This window comes from Vulpes lagopus, chromosome 13 (genome assembly GCF_018345385.1).
Source record: "Vulpes lagopus strain Blue_001 chromosome 13, ASM1834538v1, whole genome shotgun sequence".
Taxonomy (NCBI): domain Eukaryota; kingdom Metazoa; phylum Chordata; class Mammalia; order Carnivora; family Canidae; genus Vulpes; species Vulpes lagopus.
In genome coordinates this window covers 11,600,309-11,619,522 of record NC_054836.1, presented here as the reverse complement: position 1 = coordinate 11,619,522, position 19,214 = coordinate 11,600,309, and the positions used below count along the sequence as shown (strand labels likewise).

The following is a 19,214-nucleotide window of genomic DNA, read 5'->3' as shown; positions in this document are numbered from 1 at the left end:
TTCCCTATCAACATATATGCACATTGACCATTCTAAGTACAGGGCTTAACAAGACTGAAAAATTCTCAAAACACCCATCTTCCACAAAAATCAACAGTGAAAATATCTCAGCATTTTCATATATTATTTAATAGAACCCTTAGGAGTGACACTAAACATAATATACAAAATCTGTTCTAAATTCAGAAAAATATTCTTGGTCTTAAAAGCATGAGAGTCTAAATGAAATGTATTCAATTTAAAAATTCCTTACAAATTTAACTAAATGGTATCACATATTATGTAGAGTCCACTTTAATATAGGATTCTCTGATAAAACCTCTTATCAGACTAAATTTCTGAGATGAGTACGTTAATGACAACTTTTAAAATGTTGGATAAAATGCAACCAAAATTGCACAGAGAAACAGTTAACACAGCAGGTTTGAGACTGCCATCCTTAGGCTTAAAGGTTTGCTTTGAGCTGGCATCCGGAAAATAGAATTCCAAGGTTTTTATCATTCTCTAATAAGATGGGCTAGTTGTGCCTCAACTATTTGTGCTAACAATGTACTTAAGGCTAAATGCCTACTTTTCTTCTGGGAAACTAAAACCTTGGTATGTGCTAGACAAAGGAGGACTATGTGAAAGTAGCACCCAATAAGCTCGGCACTGAATCCCTACTGAGTTTCTCTTTGGGACAACATTTCACATGTGTTGTAACAATTTATTAGTGGAGGAATTATGTGCATCCTTTCTGACTCCAATGGAAGAAGATCATGGCAAAGTTGTGTACGGTTTCCCTCAGACCTAACCCTAGCTGTCTTTCCCTTTGTTGATTTTGTTTTATATCCTTTCACTGTTGTGAATCTTTGCCATGAGTACCTCACTATATGGTCCTATTGAGTTCTTCCAGCAAATCAACCATGGGGTGGTCTTGAGGACTCCTGACACAATCAAAAAATGGCAAACAAAAATCCCAAGAAATTACAGGCTACCGTACATTAGGTGATAACTAAATGCCAATTTGACTTTAACTCAATTTCACTGAAAACCTCGAATGTAGCTTATTCATTAAATTTACCTGAAAGAACAATGTTTAAATGGGTAAATTATATATAACCCATGTTCTTTCAACTCTATTAAAGATGATAGAACTAAAATAAATTTACAAAAGGCATCTTCCACCTTATCGGACAAGTAAACATTTTGGAAAGATTTGTATTTTTAATATCACCAATATTCAGCTATCTTCCCTTCATATTTGAAGTCTACTTATATATAAGTGTCTAAAAGTTCTATTTGTATTTTCATGTAAAATTCCATGGGAAGTTGCTCATATTGGCAAGAGATAAAGAAACTGTTATTTGAGAAAAATGGATGCTAGTGAATAATATGGACAAGATCATTAAAATGAGCTGATTCAGTGTCAAGGAATAATAAAAATAACTGGATCAATAATTAAAGATTAGTTGTGCAATACAGAAGGCTAACTAAATAGTTGATATGCTTAGATTTTTCACATTCGTTCAGGTATCAGATTTCAGTGTTTACTGTAGTTTCACAAAGTAAGGGACTTACTGAGAATTCCCAGAATTCAAGTGTTAGAGGATTAAACTGGTGTCATACTCAAAGGCTTATCTACTGATCTGTTTTTACTTCTCATCTTTCCTTTTCGCCTTCCCTCTAATAATTTAGCTTTACAAATTAGTATCAGCAACACCACCCACAGTAAGATGCTTGCAAATTACTGTTTACTCTTTTATGTTTATACTTAATAGAATTTAAGAAGTAACTTAAGACAGACTTAGAGGAGTATCAGTGAGGCACTCTCCTTATACATTACCACCCCTCCTGAAATAGCTGGTATAAACTATAAAGCAGCAACCAGAATCATCATCAAAAAAAAAAAAAAACTATTACTAGTTTTTAGAAAAAAAATAAAAACATTTTTTATGCCGTTTTAGGTTACATAAAAATTATTATACCATGGATGTTTTAAATGGTAATAGATTTGGGCAAAGTGAAGTTTAGTAGTTGAAATTTCTCGGAAATTTGATAAAGATTCTTGTAAGCCTGATTCACAACTCACTACAGAAAATAATTCAGCTATCTCTAAAGAAAGTTCAAGGCTAAAGAAGACAGGAACCAAACAGAAGTGGTATGCGGAATGAATAATAAAGTTTAATTCACACTGTAGTCAGATTTTTTCCCCTCCTCCCTCTACCCCAAAAGGAGGTGTGGATATACTGTTACACAGCTGCCAAGTAGTTTATAAAGTCTTTGAGTTAGCTATTTAGTGTCATTACACATGAATTTCATTAGTATTGGTTAAAACATTATTTAAGTCTATATAGGAAAATCCAAATTATAGAGATGTACAGAAAATTAACATTATCTGGGAAATTAGAGTGTTTTTCTAAACTTTTCATCTTATAGATAACAACTAAGGATGAGAAGAGTTCAGGTGACACACAATTAGTGACACAAGCAAAGGTGAATTCTGCTACCGTGGTTCCTAGTCCACTACCCTTTCTTTAACTACTGCTGTGCTATTTTACACTAAAGTCAAACTATAAGATGATTGATAATGCTAACTTTACCAATGTTATCATATATCACTTCCTTACCAATTAGTTCTCTCAGTTTATATATTTTAACAGTTCATCATTCAATAAATATTTACTAGTAACTTTCAAAATTTAGGAAAAAAGTTTCCTACATAATTAAGAGATTAGGTACTTGGTTATTTCTGTTGATAATAGTCATTTACTTTAGAATTTGAAGGTGTTCGGAAATAAGTTTAAAATGGTGTTCTAGAGCTCAATTAAATATTTGTTTCAAAAGTGACAAACTAAAAGGATTGACAACCTGTGGAGGCCCAGTCATTTTTTACAAGCTTATGGAAGATTTGGTAATGGAGATACTCTTAATTCACTTCTCGTAGAGATTTATTTCATTTATGAAATTATACTTATCCTAAGAACATATACTAAATACATATATAATGGAGGGGGCTGTTTCCTTTCTTTCTTTCTTTCTCTCTCTCTTTTTCTTTTAAAAAAAAATAAAATAAAATAAACACCCCAAATGACAAATTATCATCTTCTGGTTAAAGACAACTGTCACAGAAAAGGCTTTTTAATATTTTCACTGAACAGCATTTCTAGTTAATTTTAAAACTAAAAGAACAAACTAAAGTCTTCCCCTTAATTACGTAAAAAGCAGAGAACTCTCACCAAGGTAAAATAGTTGAGAAACAGGTGGCCCAGAGGCCTCTGATGTCAAGCAGTCATGAAGCTGAGAACAAATCATTGGAAAGCGTCTAAGCTAAAAGGTGAGACTGACCGATAAAGAAAAAAGAAAGATGTATGAATTAGGAGTTAGTGAGGAAGACACTGAATTGCATTTCAGGAATATATGTTACTTCTACATAAAGTGTCTTTTTAATAGTTACAATTTGAAAAAATCTGCTAAACTGATCATCCAAATGAAGATTTAAGACAAAGCACCTGCATGGACATTGCAAGGTGGTTAAGGTGTCCACTGCACCTCCTAGCAGTGTATCAAATGCAGAAAAGTAATAATGCTGTCCTTAAAACAGAGGTCTTCACATAGTGAAGAGAGCAAGACAAATGACTGCACAGCAGGAAAAAATATTAAAATTTCTATTAATAATTATTTCATCCTTTACTGTGTATGTAATATATTAATACCATATTATATGTATATTTTATAAAGAAATATACAAATGCTGGCAACACATGCCATATAATTTTGCCTTTTAATAATACTATTTTTTTAAACTCTCACTTAATGAAAAGAAGTCTGGAATCATTGTGCCAAAAAGTTAAAACTACAAATCTAAAGATTTAAAATCAAGAGTAATCACACAAAAGTAACTCTCTTTGAGTACCTCTCCAACCAGGAGTAATAAAATTGTGAGACTCCACTGACACATAAAGAATATCCAAACTCATGGTGGGGCCTGGGTGGCTCAGTCAGTTAAGCGTCAGACTCTTGGTTTGGGCTCAGGTCATGATCTATCTTATATCTTAGCACAGTCTGCTTGTCCCTCTCTTTTCCTCCCTTCCCCCTCTGCTCCTCCCACTCAGAGCTCCCTCTCCCTCTCAAATAAAATCTTAAAAAAAAAAATACAAATTCTGTGTATTCATGGATTAGGTGCCTCTTCAGAAGTACATTTTATATGTATTGAAAAGATTAAAATTTTGAGAACTCCATAAAGTATTTATATCGTTAACTTTAATTATATTATTTATACAACATCTGCACTTTAAAACCTCAGATTACTTTCTCATACCACTGCTAGGAAGCCTTCCCCATTGGTACTCAATACCACTTGCAGACTGCAGAATAATAAATTCAAAAGGATTAAAATATTGAGCACACAACAGGGGAAAAAATCTAACACATCGTAAAAGTTCACAGATCAAGGACTTCTGACTCAGCAGCTCCTGCATCCTTTGTCTCTGCCATGTATTAGTTGTGTAACTTAAGGCATGTTATTTACCCTTTCCAGGTCTCAGCTCCTCCTTCAAAACCTTATGGATGTAGCATAGTGATTAAGGGGCCAGGCTGTGAAGTTAAGACTTCTTGAGACTGCATCCTGCTCTACCACTTACTAGTTTTGTGATCCTGAACAAGTACCTACCTGTGCCCATTTGCTCTTCTATAAAATGGGGATAATAGCAGCCACTTCATTAGACTGCTGGGCAGTGCCTGGCTGGTAGTAAATGATCATTAAATAGTAGCTGCTATAATTATTGTTGTCATTGTCGTCTTCATGATAACAAGTATTTAGTAAGTACTATGCTAAGTACTTTGATTACTTCGTTTAATCCCCACAGCAGTCCTATTAAGTATTAAAATTTCCATTTAAAGACAAAGTATATAATACCTAGCACAAAGTAAGCCCTACTGAAGGTAGTCATTTTTTTGAAAAATTATAATAAGGTAAATAATCCAAAACTTAATACAGCAATATTTAGTTCATGTTTTTATAACAGGAAAACAAATTTAAGGACAAAATCAGAAAGCAATGTATCTTTTTAAAAGAAATAAACCCTAACAATCACCAATAGTTGTCATAGATGATATGTTTCCCTGAATAATTCATCTAAATTCTGATGAGAGGATGCAAGATGCTTAAAAAAATAATAAAAATAAAAAAGCCGTATTCTCCATTATAATGTAGGTTCCTGAAGCAATGATTCCTTACATCCAAAGTCAGGGACCTCATTTAAATGTGATGAAAGCTCCGCATCCTCTACCTTCAGAGAAAATATATACACTTAAAAATTTAGCAATTTCAGGGAGGATTTATGAAGTCCAGGATGAGAATCTCTGCCCTAAAGATCTGGGACTTTTCCTTTTTATTTTGGATTTCTGCTTTTACTTTCCAATATACATGTTTGGTTTTTTTAAAATGAATTCTCAATACCTCAAGTGCTCATCATCAAATTAAGGAAGGCTATATACAGCTATTATTAGTTTAAAACACACTATTAAAGTCAGTGCTCATTCTTATAGGGGCCAGTTTCCTATTACCAGTGTGAAATAATATTTTGAAATAAGAAAAAAACATAAATCTTAACATAGGAAATGAACAAGTTGCTACACAAAATTTACCACCTTTAAGGAAGACATTAAGTCAGGATTATACAGATTCTGAACTTAATCAATCAATACAAAATGAAGATATAATAGTGATCATTACCCTCTCTAGTCCTTCTTCATCCTACAAAAAAAGCCAAAGGATAGTATATTTCTAAGAGTCATCTTTGTTATTTTAAAATGACATAATAGTATTTGATGACAGATATTAAACATTAAGTATTAATGTATGATACATGTTTCTAAAGGGATTAAACTACAATCTAAAATCTTCTTGATCAATAATTTGTATCAAAGAGCTTACCATTTGGGGGGTCTCGCCTCTTCTCTGTTTGAAAATAAATTAAAATAGTATTATTAGACATGTAATACAAACATCAACATAAAAATCAATTAATTCACTTAAATTTGGTCTTATTCCTAAGTCAATGTACAAGTGGTTAAGAAAGGTTTCTCTGAGGAACTGACATCTGAATAAAATGAGAGTGAACATTTTTAAAGGCCCTAAGGAGGAACAGCACGAAGGAACATCATAAAGCCTGGACTGGAGTGAGCCAACAGAAGAGTAAAAGGAGATAAATCAGAAGGAGAGCCAGGGACTTGGATCACCACGTAGGGTCCCACAGGCCATGGTAAGGAATATAGACTGTATTCTATATATGATAGGAAGATCCTATAGGGTTTTCAGTAGGGCAAGTGACATAATCTATGTTTTTAAAAGTTAACTTTGGCTACTATGTGGAAAAGAGGTTGTAGGAGGCACTGAGTGACAGCAGGGAGACTAGTGAGGGAGTTACAGTAGTCCAGTTGACCAATGACGGTGGCTTAGATTAGGGGAGCAGCAGAGGCAATGAGAAATAGATTCACATTATGTTTTTGAAAGCAAAGACAACAGATTGACTGGATTTATAAGAGACCATGGTGAACCAGAATGGAGCCCTTTACCAGGTTGGGGAAGATGAGGGGAGGAGTAGGAATGGGTCTAACTGGGGTTAGGGAACATGGATCAAATGTTCCGCTCAGACATGTTACGTTTGAAGGCTATTCTTATGTCCAAATTAAGTAAACAAGCCTGAAGCTTGGGGGAGAGGTCAGCAATGTAGATAAAATTTGGGGAAGCATAAGCATATGGACAGTTTTCAAAGCCACAGGACTGAATGAAAGCACAAGGGTAACGAGAATACTGAGGAACATCTGATCACTGAGGCAGATCAAATAATAATAAAAAGCTATAGCAGATCAGGAAGGAGTAAAACTAGGAGAACTATCAATCTTTTGCACTCTTACATACCAGGTTTGATATCATTTTGGCTTTAAGAAATTCAAAAGTGGTTGAAGAATTTTTTTAAAAATGTAATTTCCACAGATTTTCAAATATGAAACTGTCTAAAATTATAAGAGAAATACCCATAAATAATGATATAATAGTTTATAAATAGATATAAACTAAAATTAATAGGATTTAACTGAGGAACAAGTTAAAAAACCTTGGCAATGGGAAACATAAATTTATTACTCCATCTGGTGGTCTGATGAAGTAACTTTCTAAAATATTTGACATAAGCAAGTCCTATCTATGTCAATGAATGTCAATCTCCCATTTCCCAGGTGATATTATCTCTGCAACCAGAGAGGAAAAACTTCTTAAGCTGATGATAATACAGATATGGAAATATACTGAGATAAATATAAAGTTCAGAGGTTAAGTTCTAAAAAGTAATTTACAAATAAGTCACTATTCTGGCTTGAGAGCCATTCATATGAAAAAAGGGGAAGATCTGGTGAACAAAGAAGAATGGGAGTTACTGGTGTGAGGGTACTGGCTAGAAACATTAGCAGAACAGTGTTTAATCAAATCAAGAGGTGTTTTAACATCAAAGAATAAGTAAGACTAGTTTGTGGAGTACTGTGTTCAAATTTGACCACAGATTTCTCCAAATCTGGACCATGTGAAGAAGACATAAAAATCTCTATAGTGGATTTGGACCACAGTATTCAGGATGATGCATCTATAAACTACACCGTGTGAGGAGTAAGAAACTGAAACTGGTTAAACTAAGAAGTGAAGGCATAACACAATAGATGGCTTCCAATATTAAACGACTCCTGAGAGGAAAAGAAAAATAGACTAATTCTTCGTTGCTCCAAAAGTCAGACTCTATACATCTAAGTAAGAGAGAAGCAAGGCTGGAGTTTGACTTAGCATGAAGTGCTACCCAGTGATGAATCAGCTGTCTCCCTAATGTGATCTTTCTGCTTCGGAAACACCATGCTTTTAAAAGTTTAGGATCTACATAAAACAAAATTCCTGTACCAGCTGAAAGACACCTTTAAGTGCTTTAAGTGACCTTCCTATTTCAAAGTCAATTATTATGTATTTTAAGAAATATTTTTCCTTGTTTTGATTTGGAAATGTCATATATTCTAACTAAAAGGTACCCCAGAGAGCACCATGGCTTAGCACCACATGTCACTGAAATAGGGCACTGAACCATAAATGATTCTGTACCTTTAAACCCTTTCCTAGCATGGAATCAAGTAGTAAATATCCTTGGTCCCAAATAGAAGTAACAAAAAATAGGTCCCTAATAATTCTATGTACTCGTCAATTGAGATATAATAAGAAGGCAATTGTGAGGCAACAACTTAGTTCATTTTATTTTCATTTCTACCTCACCACCCTCTTGGAAACTCATTAAAATAACAATAAAGATGTACAAAATGGAATACATGATTTTACATTCCTGTTTTCTGGATCCAATGTCTTATTTTTTCATGGCTTAGTCCCTCTTGGTGGTAAAGCACATCCTGAAATATACTGATCTTCAGAACTATGGTAACACACACCACCAGATATACAGAAAAACTTTTTAAGGAGTAAACAGCTTGGCTAGTTTTAAGGGGATCTATTTGCTGATCACATCTCCCATATGTTCTTTCTTCTCCTAAAACTGATCTGCTTAGGATGATGATTTTAGAGAGGTTCACCTTTCCTAATCATCCATCTTCCACTTCACAACAGAAAGGCCTAGTACACTGTTGTCAAATATTTCTATATCAATAAATTTAAAATTCTATACTCTCCTGCATCATTCTCTAATTATTTCATATGTATTACAGTCTCATGTGCTAAACTAAGTTCCTTATGGTTTTATAATAGACAACAGTAGAGACAAAATAAAGACAAAACAATGTTCATAGATTGTGTTTGCAACTGCTTATTTGCTTCTATGCTTGCCTAAAAGTCTTTGTTCACAAAGTATTTAATATTCTAAGAATGTAAGAACAATGCCATAAAAATGCAAGAGGCAGTATTTATGGAATGTTACAACAAAAAAAAGATTATTAGAATGAGTTCTTCAGTAAACCTGAAGAAAATTAGTTCTTAATAAAAATATTTCTCTTAAGTAAGGATCAGCACATTTTTGGGGGGGACAGAGAATAAGTATTTTAGGATTTGCGTGCCATATGGTCTTTGTTGTAACTATCCAACTATTGTCGTGACAAAAAAGCAGCCATTAGATGTATTACACAGACAAAATGTAAGTCAATGAGCACAACTGTGTCTCACTAAAACTTTATTTATAAAAATAAGTGGTGGGCCAGATCTGTCCCATGAGCCATACTTTGCCATCTCATGTTTTAAAGAAAAAAAAAAAGTTTACCAGATTTCCTTTGTCGCCGGCCCAACAAGTCTGTAACTGCTTTTCGGAATTTTTTTGCTTCTTCTTCATTGGCAAAATTAAGAGCAACTTGACAAGTCTGAAACATTTTTATTAAAAAAGGCACACAACAAAAAAACATGAATTTAGCTTATTTAATGAAAAAGCTGATAACCAATAAAGTACATTTCTGAAGAAGGAAAGTTGAGTTTATTAAGCAGATAAGCGCTTATTTAGCTTAGTTTTAATTCTATCTGAATTACTTAAGAATGGTAAAGGCATGGAGAAGGCAAAGTAAAAGACTACTATTAGAAAGGCTGGCTCTCATAGTGGACATTCAAATATTAAATGGAATACTCCATCTTCAACAAAAAAAACACAATAGCAAATTGAATTTGATCATTCAACAGAGCTCTGTAAAATAATTTAGATTTTAGAAAAGGCAAACACTGGAAAAGTTGGTCAAATGCAGGTCAGGTCTACCTTTACTAGGTTATATTTTTATTTTACAGCTTAATTGTAGATACTATTTAAATTATTATCTTAATTCAGATAAATTAAAATGTGGAAACACACTGCCATTAACAACAATGGCATTTAATGCACACACACACACACACACACATATATTTATATTTTATTAAGGAAAATGTGAAAAAAACAGCTAGAGAAAAAAATACTTTTTGAAAAGATGTATCATCTAATCCAACCTTGTTTCTCATTATAGAAAATTTAGGAAATACAAATATGAAAATAAAGAAAATTAAAATCACCTATAACCTTGTCACTCGAACAATCCTTGTGAGCATATGGTACGAAAATCTTTCTAACACCTTAAGTATAAGCAATATATTTTTAAAAATCTGTTCTCCCCTTACACACATTTATTGTATTTTAGCACTTTTCTAGGCCATGAACTATTCTTTCTCTCTCTCTCTCTCTCTCTCTCACACACACACACACACACACATTTTGAATTGCAATTTAATATTTAATGTTTAAATGATACTATAGTTTAGTGGGCAATGAAGATTTCATTTTTATAAATAAGAAAACTAAATCCCAAAAAGGTTAAGCTATTTGCCCAAAGACAGAAAGATGATGAAAAAAGAAATTTCTTTTCTACACAGCAAATTATATTTACAGTACTCTTTGAAATCTTTTTTTTTTTTTTTGGCCCTTTAAAATCTTAGCCATTTCTTCCAATTTAGCTATACTATCTATGAAGAAGCTTTGAAAGTAAAATAGTTCTTTTTATTTTATACAGTGTTTGCATAAAAAGCTCATAAATGCTTTCCACAGACAAATGTAAAAACAATAACATTACACAGGGCTATAAAAATATATGACTTACATCTCCAGCAAAGGTATGAAAATATCCTCTAGGACTATTATATACAAAGTTATTGTATAACTCTTGTTCCCACAATAGTTTCCCATCCTAGAAAAAAGTTAAAATAAGAGTTACCAAGAAGAATCTCCAGGAATAAAACAAAATAGATGACTCATATTCAGGGAATTGCTTATATTAACATTAGCTTTTAAATGTACAGAAAACACGTGTATAACATAAATAACATAATTTAATAAGTAATTTCTTAATAAAACAGTAAATTCTGAAGTTTCTTTCGTATAAACTACATATCAAGTTGAGTTTAATTCAGTATGCTAAGATATAATTTCATTAGATTTATATTCCCAAATATAGTTACTCAGTCAAATATAAAACTAAAACAATTACTAGATCATCAATGTTAGACAAGAGTAGAATACTGTTGCACATGCACTGATTATCAATGCATAGTTCCATCAGCAATAGACTGTGTGCTATCAAGTCTTACAGGAACATTTCATGCTCTTTTCCTCAACCCTACAGGTGATGGGAAGGTCAAATATACCTTCTGTACTGTTCATTAATAATCTTTGAATTCCTAACTTTTACACACTGGCCCTCTAATTAAATACTGGTACAAGTAGTTAGTATCAATCATGTGCAGAAAGAGACGGATGATTGAAGTGCCCGAAGGTTAAAAGTATGATTAAGAGACCCATGGATGACTGGACTGTCATATCTACGGCCACAGTAGAAGAAATATAATTAACCTTAATACCAAAGGTGGCTAACTGCAAGTACTCAGCAATGGTTACCTACAATTAGAAATAAGTGGTTAGAGAAATATATAAGTATTACCCTATTTTGAAAGCAAAGTTCTACCTAGACCATGATTTAAAAATATCCAGAATATGCTATACACACATATAATGCAATTCCTTTCTTCTCAGTGGAGTTATATGTGCACTTGATTTCTAAAGAGTGTTTCTCACTAACAATGAGAAATATGTCAAAAAAACTAAGCAGTTTCTTTCAAACTATGCATATGTTCCCTATTTCCTAGAATCACTGCCGGGATGATACTAAGCCACTGATAACAGCAATATGCCACATTTCTCAGCTGTCTTGTAGAATGGAAAAGTGGATGTTAAGAAGCGCTAAGTTACAAAGCACAGTAACTTAACTCTTATTGAATCTCAGGAAAACACTTTGCAATAGACCCAGATGGTTTTCCATTTTATAAATTAATAAGCCAAGGCCCAGAGAAGTAAACAGTTTGGCTACAATCTATCTACCCTTAAGCATCCCCCAGGAGAGTTCAATTTTTGGGGGGGGTAATTATTCCACATATACATATTACAAAAGTCTACCTACAGAAAAGGTTTTAAAAGATAAATGGAGACGTCATCTCTGCAAAAAGGTAATCAACATCAACTATAAGAGATGAATACCTGAGAATGGGCATCCAACCTAGGACAATGTGGATATGTGTTTAAATGTGAGAGATACAAAGCTGTGAAAATCTGAACATACCTATGTTAAGAAACAACATAAGGAAAAACTGGTAGCAAATACATTATTATAGGTATTGTATAAGGCTTTAAACCTAGGCTGAAGTAACTAACAGTACATACTAAACTAAAATATACTTTTATAATTCCCTGAAAGAACTATATATGCTACTCTGTAATGGACAAAATGGAATAAAACAGTATCATCAGAAAAAGAGAACATAGGGAAAGCCCAAGATGTAAAGGTATTTAAAAAACAAACAAATCCTTTAATGTGTGGTGGCAGTTGAAAGATAAAATAGGAAGCTATTAATTCTGGCTTACAACCTATTCCTGTTTGCTTGCAATGCCCAAGTTTCATTACCTAAAACCAAGTTTCATTCTTCTAATATGCAGGATGAATCAAAATTATATATATATAACTACATATATAAATTATAACTGAGGTTAAAAAACCTATTCACCCACCATTTAAATTGGAAACAAAACTCACCTTAATATCAAATATTCTTAAAAAATAAGATCTCTGTGGATTGTCCTTAACAAGACAAGCAACACCGCTACACTTCTTTGACCACATACAGTTACGATCTGCTGCATATAACTGTACCACTGCTGAAGACATAGTCTGAAAAATATAAAATTTATAGCCATTAGGTTCAAAATAACATTCAGATGACCACAGCCCCTGCTGACATCTTCACTGTAACCTCATGAGAGACATTCAACCAGAACCACCCAGCTATGCTGCTCCTAATTTCCTGACCCATAGAAACAAGAAGATAACAAAACATTTATTGTTATTTTAAGCCATTCCTTTTGGAAGTAATTTCTTATGCAGTAACAAATAACACAATAACTACACTAAAAATAACTAAGGAGAACAAACATTTACTGATGCTTAGAACGTGTCAGAAATTGTGTTAAGATTTAGAAATAAAGTTGTTTTGGGCTACTTAACTATGGCTGGGGAATGCCCTCCTCTGATAAGATTCCAAAGAACTGCATGTATATACATGTCTTCTATAATAATAAAGTCAAAAAATGTAAGATCAGTGTATTTTGGGGAACCAAAATTGTATAAAGACCCCTAAGAAATACTGTTCCATGTTTTTAACTTGTGTATACCAAACTCATCTTTGAATTTCAGAGTCATGAATAGGACACAATAGGACACAAAGCAGCAGGAAAATATCCACAAGAGCCATTAAAAAATTATGAAGATAGCTTAGAAATTTTAAAAATGTATATTCTAGGATACTAAGAATGCTGAGTATGACTTTGGCCTGGTCAAAACATACTTTGTTCTTCTGAAAATATAATACATATCATCATTTGCTTGGGTTCTCTGACCCCAAATTCCTAATATTAAAAACTTTTAAAAAAAAAAAGGATTTTACATTCATTATCCAAAGGTATTAAAGACGAGCCAAAGGATTAAAATATCAGATGAGTAAATTTGTTTTCTAAGGCAAATTCATATAAATTACAGCTCTTTTAGTATGATGCTATCAAAATGCATTCATTTCTACAAAAAAAACATAATTAGGATATCAAGAAAAAAAAACATCAAAAAATCCTTTTAGGGGTACCTGGGTGGCCTAGTAGGTTGGGCATCCAACTGCTGATTTCAGTTCATATCATGATCTCAGGGATCTATGGGACACAGACACAAGCTCCCGGCTCTACAGGTTGTCTGCTGGTCTCCCTTTTCCTCTGCCCCTCCCCCATCTCACACATGAGAGTGGGCATGCGCCTCTCTCTCTCAAATACATAAATCTTAAAAAAAAAAAATCCTTTTTTAAAACCAAAAAACAATAAGTAACAGACTGCAAAAGAAATAGCATATTATCAAATACAGTCTGAAATTCCATTATGGGAATTCCCTTACCAAATGTCCAAATGTTAACACACAAAACACTGAATGTATATGTGAACTCAAAAAAAAAGTAACAAAAAGCTAAAAATCCACATTTAAGCATTTATATAAATTTACAACAAATTCTTAAAACATCTGCTTAAGAAATAAAGACCAGTGAAACAGTTCAGTTACATTCCATATAAAAGTGGTTGGCACTATAGACCTTATTCTAAAACAATTTATAAAATTTTAATACTGAAGAAACCACCTTATCACAAGCTATTTTCAGTAACTAGATTTTCAAAATTTTGCTACAGTCATATTATCAGTCTAAGTATGCCTCTTTCACTCCTTTTTATCTTAAACTAGCAGTCTAAAAATTATACAAGGCTATTTCTGATTAATTCAGGAAAATTATAGTGAATGTGAGAATAGCTTACATGTATAAAATTTAATATATAAATGATAGAAATATAAAAACAGTGACTATTCCTTGTGCTCTAGATTGACAGTGGCTTCATTAAGTTTTTAAAAACATTCCTTCCATTCCTTTAAGGCAATTACAGCTCACCAACGCCATTACTTCTTGTCTTTAATAACTGAGAAGATATTATTAAAAAAACAACACAGGGACAAGTGCTTAGGAAAGGAAATCTATTTCTTATTAGCCCAATAAAGTTAGGTTAAAATTTATTAATTAAAAGGAAAAAAGCACTACATCAAGTTCCATAGAAATAGAAACTGTCCTATCTTAACATATTGCTGATATTTCAGTATGAAGTTATTGCAGTAACATATTCATCCTCTCAGAACTTTGTCAAGGGCAGAAATAAGATAAAGGATGAATTCTGGGATGTGAATCTCTCCCACTGTCCTTCCACAGGGCATTTTTATCTCTTGGGCTTACTCAGCACCATCAGGAACTATTTCACTGATTCCCTATGTTAAGTGACTGCTTTTTTCATATTTCTAGAGTACCTTTTTAAATACCTTGTGTAAATCTCATTACATCACAGATCTTATTTTAAAATAGAGTAATTTTCTGTAATTGATTTATTACCCATTAAGCAGACTGTAATTTCCTTAAGCAACTAAATACTTTCTATATTATAGAAAGTATAGTTTCTAGATTATACTTTCACTTTACCTACACTTTGCTCCAACTAAGCAAACATTTGCTAAATTAAAAATTACATATTCTGATTTTGATAATAATACTATGATAAATGCCCTTTATTTAAGGATATACATCTTGGGGATGAATGGGTGGCAGAGTTGATTGATCTGACTCTTGGTTTTGGCTCAGGTCCTGAAGTTTCTCTCTCTCTCTCCCTCTGCCCCCCCCCCCCCCGCCATATAAATAAATCAACAATTTTTTAAGAGGATACACATCTTAAAGTATTATAAAGGGGCATCATATTGGCCATTACTCTCAAGTTGATTCTGAAAATAATAATACGCATATGTATACATAGAAGAAACCCTGGTAAAATGTTATAAATGGTTGACAAATCTGGATGAAAATATGCAGGAATTCTTTGTTACTGCATCTGTAACTTTTCTGTATGAAATTATTTTGAAATTAAAAATATTAAAGCCCATATGATTCACAAAAGCCTAAGACTCTCCACCTACTTGCACAGTCATGACAGCCTTGGGAAGTTGTTTCTCTTCTCAGAGCCAATGCTACATGTACATATATAAACCACCACCCACACTGATCCAAAACTACGAAAACTACCACTTCTTCAAATTCCTTCTATACTGATACAAACTTTGTTAGAACCTTCATCCTGAGTAAGACTTAAATCACAAATATCCACTACTTTTATAGTTCAAATTCTTTACACATTATCACAACCACATTATGTAACAGGTCAGAGTAAGAATTTTAAACCAGGAAAATAGATGCTTCTTTAATAAAAGAGATAGAATCAGCTAATGACAGGAAAAAGACTGGAAAATACTAGGTCTTACAGATCCTTGTTTGACAAACAACTGCCTACAAGTACTAAGGGGACTTATTAAGTGAATTAAGTGAATATTAACTATTATTATTTTAATATTCCAATAAATACACAATATTGTTAAAGGAAATAATCTTTAAAGATATATTTTTAATTAATATCCAAAATACACTGAGTGTGGGAAAAGAAACCACAGGATTGAATAAAGAAATCTTTTTTATGGTCACAATGGCCTAGATTACTAGCCAAAACACTCCAGCTTCTGTGTATGTGTATGTACCCAAATTCCTAAAAATCAAACCAGGAAAATCCATCCTAAGTTTTCTCATTATATAAAGATATTTTAAGTATGTTCCTAAATACTCTGATGATATATTCATGTGAAATGTCCCCTTAGTATCATGAACGTGAAATTTAATTACGAAACATAAAAGGAATTACAAAAGTAAAGAAAAAAATTTGGTTATACGTCAATTAAAAATTGAAAGTACAGAAAAAAATTTGGTTATACTTCAATTAAAAATTGAAAGTTATTTAAACAAGGAATTTGGCAGAATTCTTAATTATGCAGTGATCTCAAGGAGCAATTTTTAAAAACACCTCAATTACATGGCCTCCTAAAAAACCCAATACAGGCGGGGCAAGATGGCTGAGGAGTAGGGTCCCCAAGTCACCTGTCCTCACCAACTTACCTAGATAACTTTCAAATCATCCTGAAAACCTACGAATTCGGCCCGAGATTTAAAGAGAGAACAGCTGGAATACTACAGAGAGACGAGTTCTCGCTTCTATCAAGGTAGGAAAACGGAAAAAAAAATAATAATAATAAAGCATCCAAGGGGGAGGGGCTCTGCGAGGAGCCGGGCTAAGGCCAAGCAGCGAGTGCCCCCAGGACAGGAAAGCCCCAACCCGGAGAAGCAGGAGCTTCACCAAGCAGGAGCTTCACCAATCTTCCCGAAGGGAAAGGTGCTCCCAGGGAGTTGGAGCAGGATCCCAGGAAGGGCGGGGATGCCCTCAGGCTCCCAGGGGCACTAACTGAGGACCTGCGCCCCAGGGGGAGAGCTCGCCACACCGCCAGCACCAGAAAGGGCTGGAGCGCACCCCTGCAGGGTCCTGGGAGGAGCCCAAGCGTCGGTTCCGGCTCCAGCTCCGGCAGCGGCTCTGCACAGAGGGGGCTGCGCAGCTCGGAGCAGCTTGGGCAGCGGCTCAGCTCAGGCGGCAAATCCGCACAGAGGGGGCTGCGCAGCACCGGAAGCACGATTCCAGAGGCACAGGCCCTGGAGCTCAGGGCTCCGCGGGGACACAGCCCAGGATCCAGCGCTACCCCCAGGACAGGCGGAAGCCGGGAGGACACAGGGCAGTGAAGGCGCTCCTGCCACCGGGTGGCCCTGAGCTGTGCAGATCAGTGCCACCCTTCTCTGGCGCATCCAGGCCCCTGCGGACTGGGAGCTGCGGTAGTTACTGTGGGAGCTGACGCCAGGGATGGAGAGCTGGCCACCACCAGTGGTGGTATTCCTCTTGGTGTCACCCTGTGCCTGGGGCTGAGCGGGCCGCCAGGGAGCAGGAGCCTCACAGGATAAACAGCTCCCACTGAGCTGTACACCTGGCAGGGGACTGACTGGGCAGCTCCCCCAGGTGCACACACCTGAGAATCAGCAAACCAGACCAGAAGGAAGGACAGGAGAAGAGAAAGTTCTTAGCCTAGCAGCGCTGGAAAGTTCCAGGGGAAGTCGAGGGATTTACAGTATATAGAATCAGAGGATACCCCCCTTTGTTTTTTTTTGTTTGTCCCACCCCCCTTTTTTCTTTTTTCTCTCTTTTCTCCTTTTTCCAGTACAACTTATTTTTAGCCACTCTGCACTGAGCAAAATGACTAGAAGGAAAAACTCACCACAAAAGAAAGAATCGGAAACAGTCCTCTCTCCCACAGTTACAAAATTTGGATTACAATTCAATGTCAGAAAGCCAATTCAGAAGCACAATTATAAAGCTACTGGTGGCTCTAGAAAAAAGCATAAAGGATTCAAGAGACTTCATGACTGTAGAATTTAGATCTAATCGGGCTGAAATTAAAAACCAATTAAATGAGATGCAATCCAAAGTGGAGGTCCTAATGACAAGGGTTAACGAGATAGAAGAAAGAGTGAGTGACACAGAAGACGAGTTGATGGCAAGGAAGGAAACTGAGGAAAAAAGAGAAAAACAATTAAAACATCATGAGGATAGGATAAGGGAAATAAATGACAGCCTCAGAAGGAAAAATCTACATTTAATTGGGGTTCCTGAGGGCGCCGAAAGGGACAGAGGACCAGAAAGTATATCTGAACAAATCATAGCTGAACTTCCCTAACTTGGGAAGGGAAACAGGCATTCAAATCCAGGAGATAGAGAGACCCCCCCTCCCAAAAAAAATCAATAAAACTTGTTCAATACCTTGACATTTAATAATGAAACTTGGAAATTCCAAAGATAAAAGAAGATCCTTTAAGCAGCAAGAGACAAGGGATCCCTAACCTTTATGAGAAGAAGTATTAGGTTAACAGCAGATCTCTCCACAGAGACCTGGCAGGCCAGAAAGGGCTGGCAGGATATATTCAGGGTCCTAACAGAGAAGAACGTGCAGCCAGGAATACTGTATCCAGCAAGGCTCCCATTCAGAATAGGAGACATAAAGAGCTTCCAAGATAGGCAGAAACAGAAAAAATATGTGACCACCAAACCAGCTCTACAAGAAATATTAAGGGGACTCTGTAAAAGAAAGAGGAAGTCCAAGGAAACAATCCACAAAAACAGGGACTGAATAGGTATCATGATGACACTAAATTCCTATCTTTCAATAGTAACTCTGAACGTGAATGGGCTTAATGACCCCATCAAAAGGCCCAGGGTTACAGAGTGGATAAAAAAGCAAGACCTATCTATTTGCTGTCTACAAGAGACTCATTTCAGACATAAGGATACCTACAGCCTGAAAATAAAAGGTTGGAGAACCATTTACCATTCAAATGGTCCTCAAAAGAAAGCAGGGGTAGCAATTCTTGTATCAGATAAATTAAAGTTTATCCCAAAGACTGTAGTAAGAGATGAAGAGGGACACTCTATCATACTTAAAGCATCTATCCAACAAGAGGCCCTAACAATCATGAATATTTATGCTCCGAATGTGGGAGCCACCAAGCATATCAATTAATAACCAAAGTTAAGACATACTTAGATAATAATACACTTATACTTGGTGACTTGAACACAGCACTTTCTACAATCGAC

At 34.8% G+C, this 19,214-nt stretch overlaps 1 protein-coding gene across 1 annotated transcript in view; it reads right to left on the bottom strand.

The window, feature by feature from the left end:
* Window positions 1–19,214, bottom strand: part of WASL (WASP like actin nucleation promoting factor) — a 71,122-nt gene that overhangs the window by 17,818 nt on the left and 34,090 nt on the right. Inside the window, exons 2-5 of the mRNA XM_041727462.1 lie at window positions 12,613–12,747; window positions 10,630–10,716; window positions 9,279–9,375; window positions 5,918–5,941 (exon numbers count right to left, since the gene is read on the bottom strand). Coding sequence (XP_041583396.1) covers window positions 5,918–5,941; window positions 9,279–9,375; window positions 10,630–10,716; window positions 12,613–12,747 — 343 coding nt within the window. The remainder of the gene's footprint in view (window positions 1–5,917; window positions 5,942–9,278; window positions 9,376–10,629; window positions 10,717–12,612; window positions 12,748–19,214) is intronic.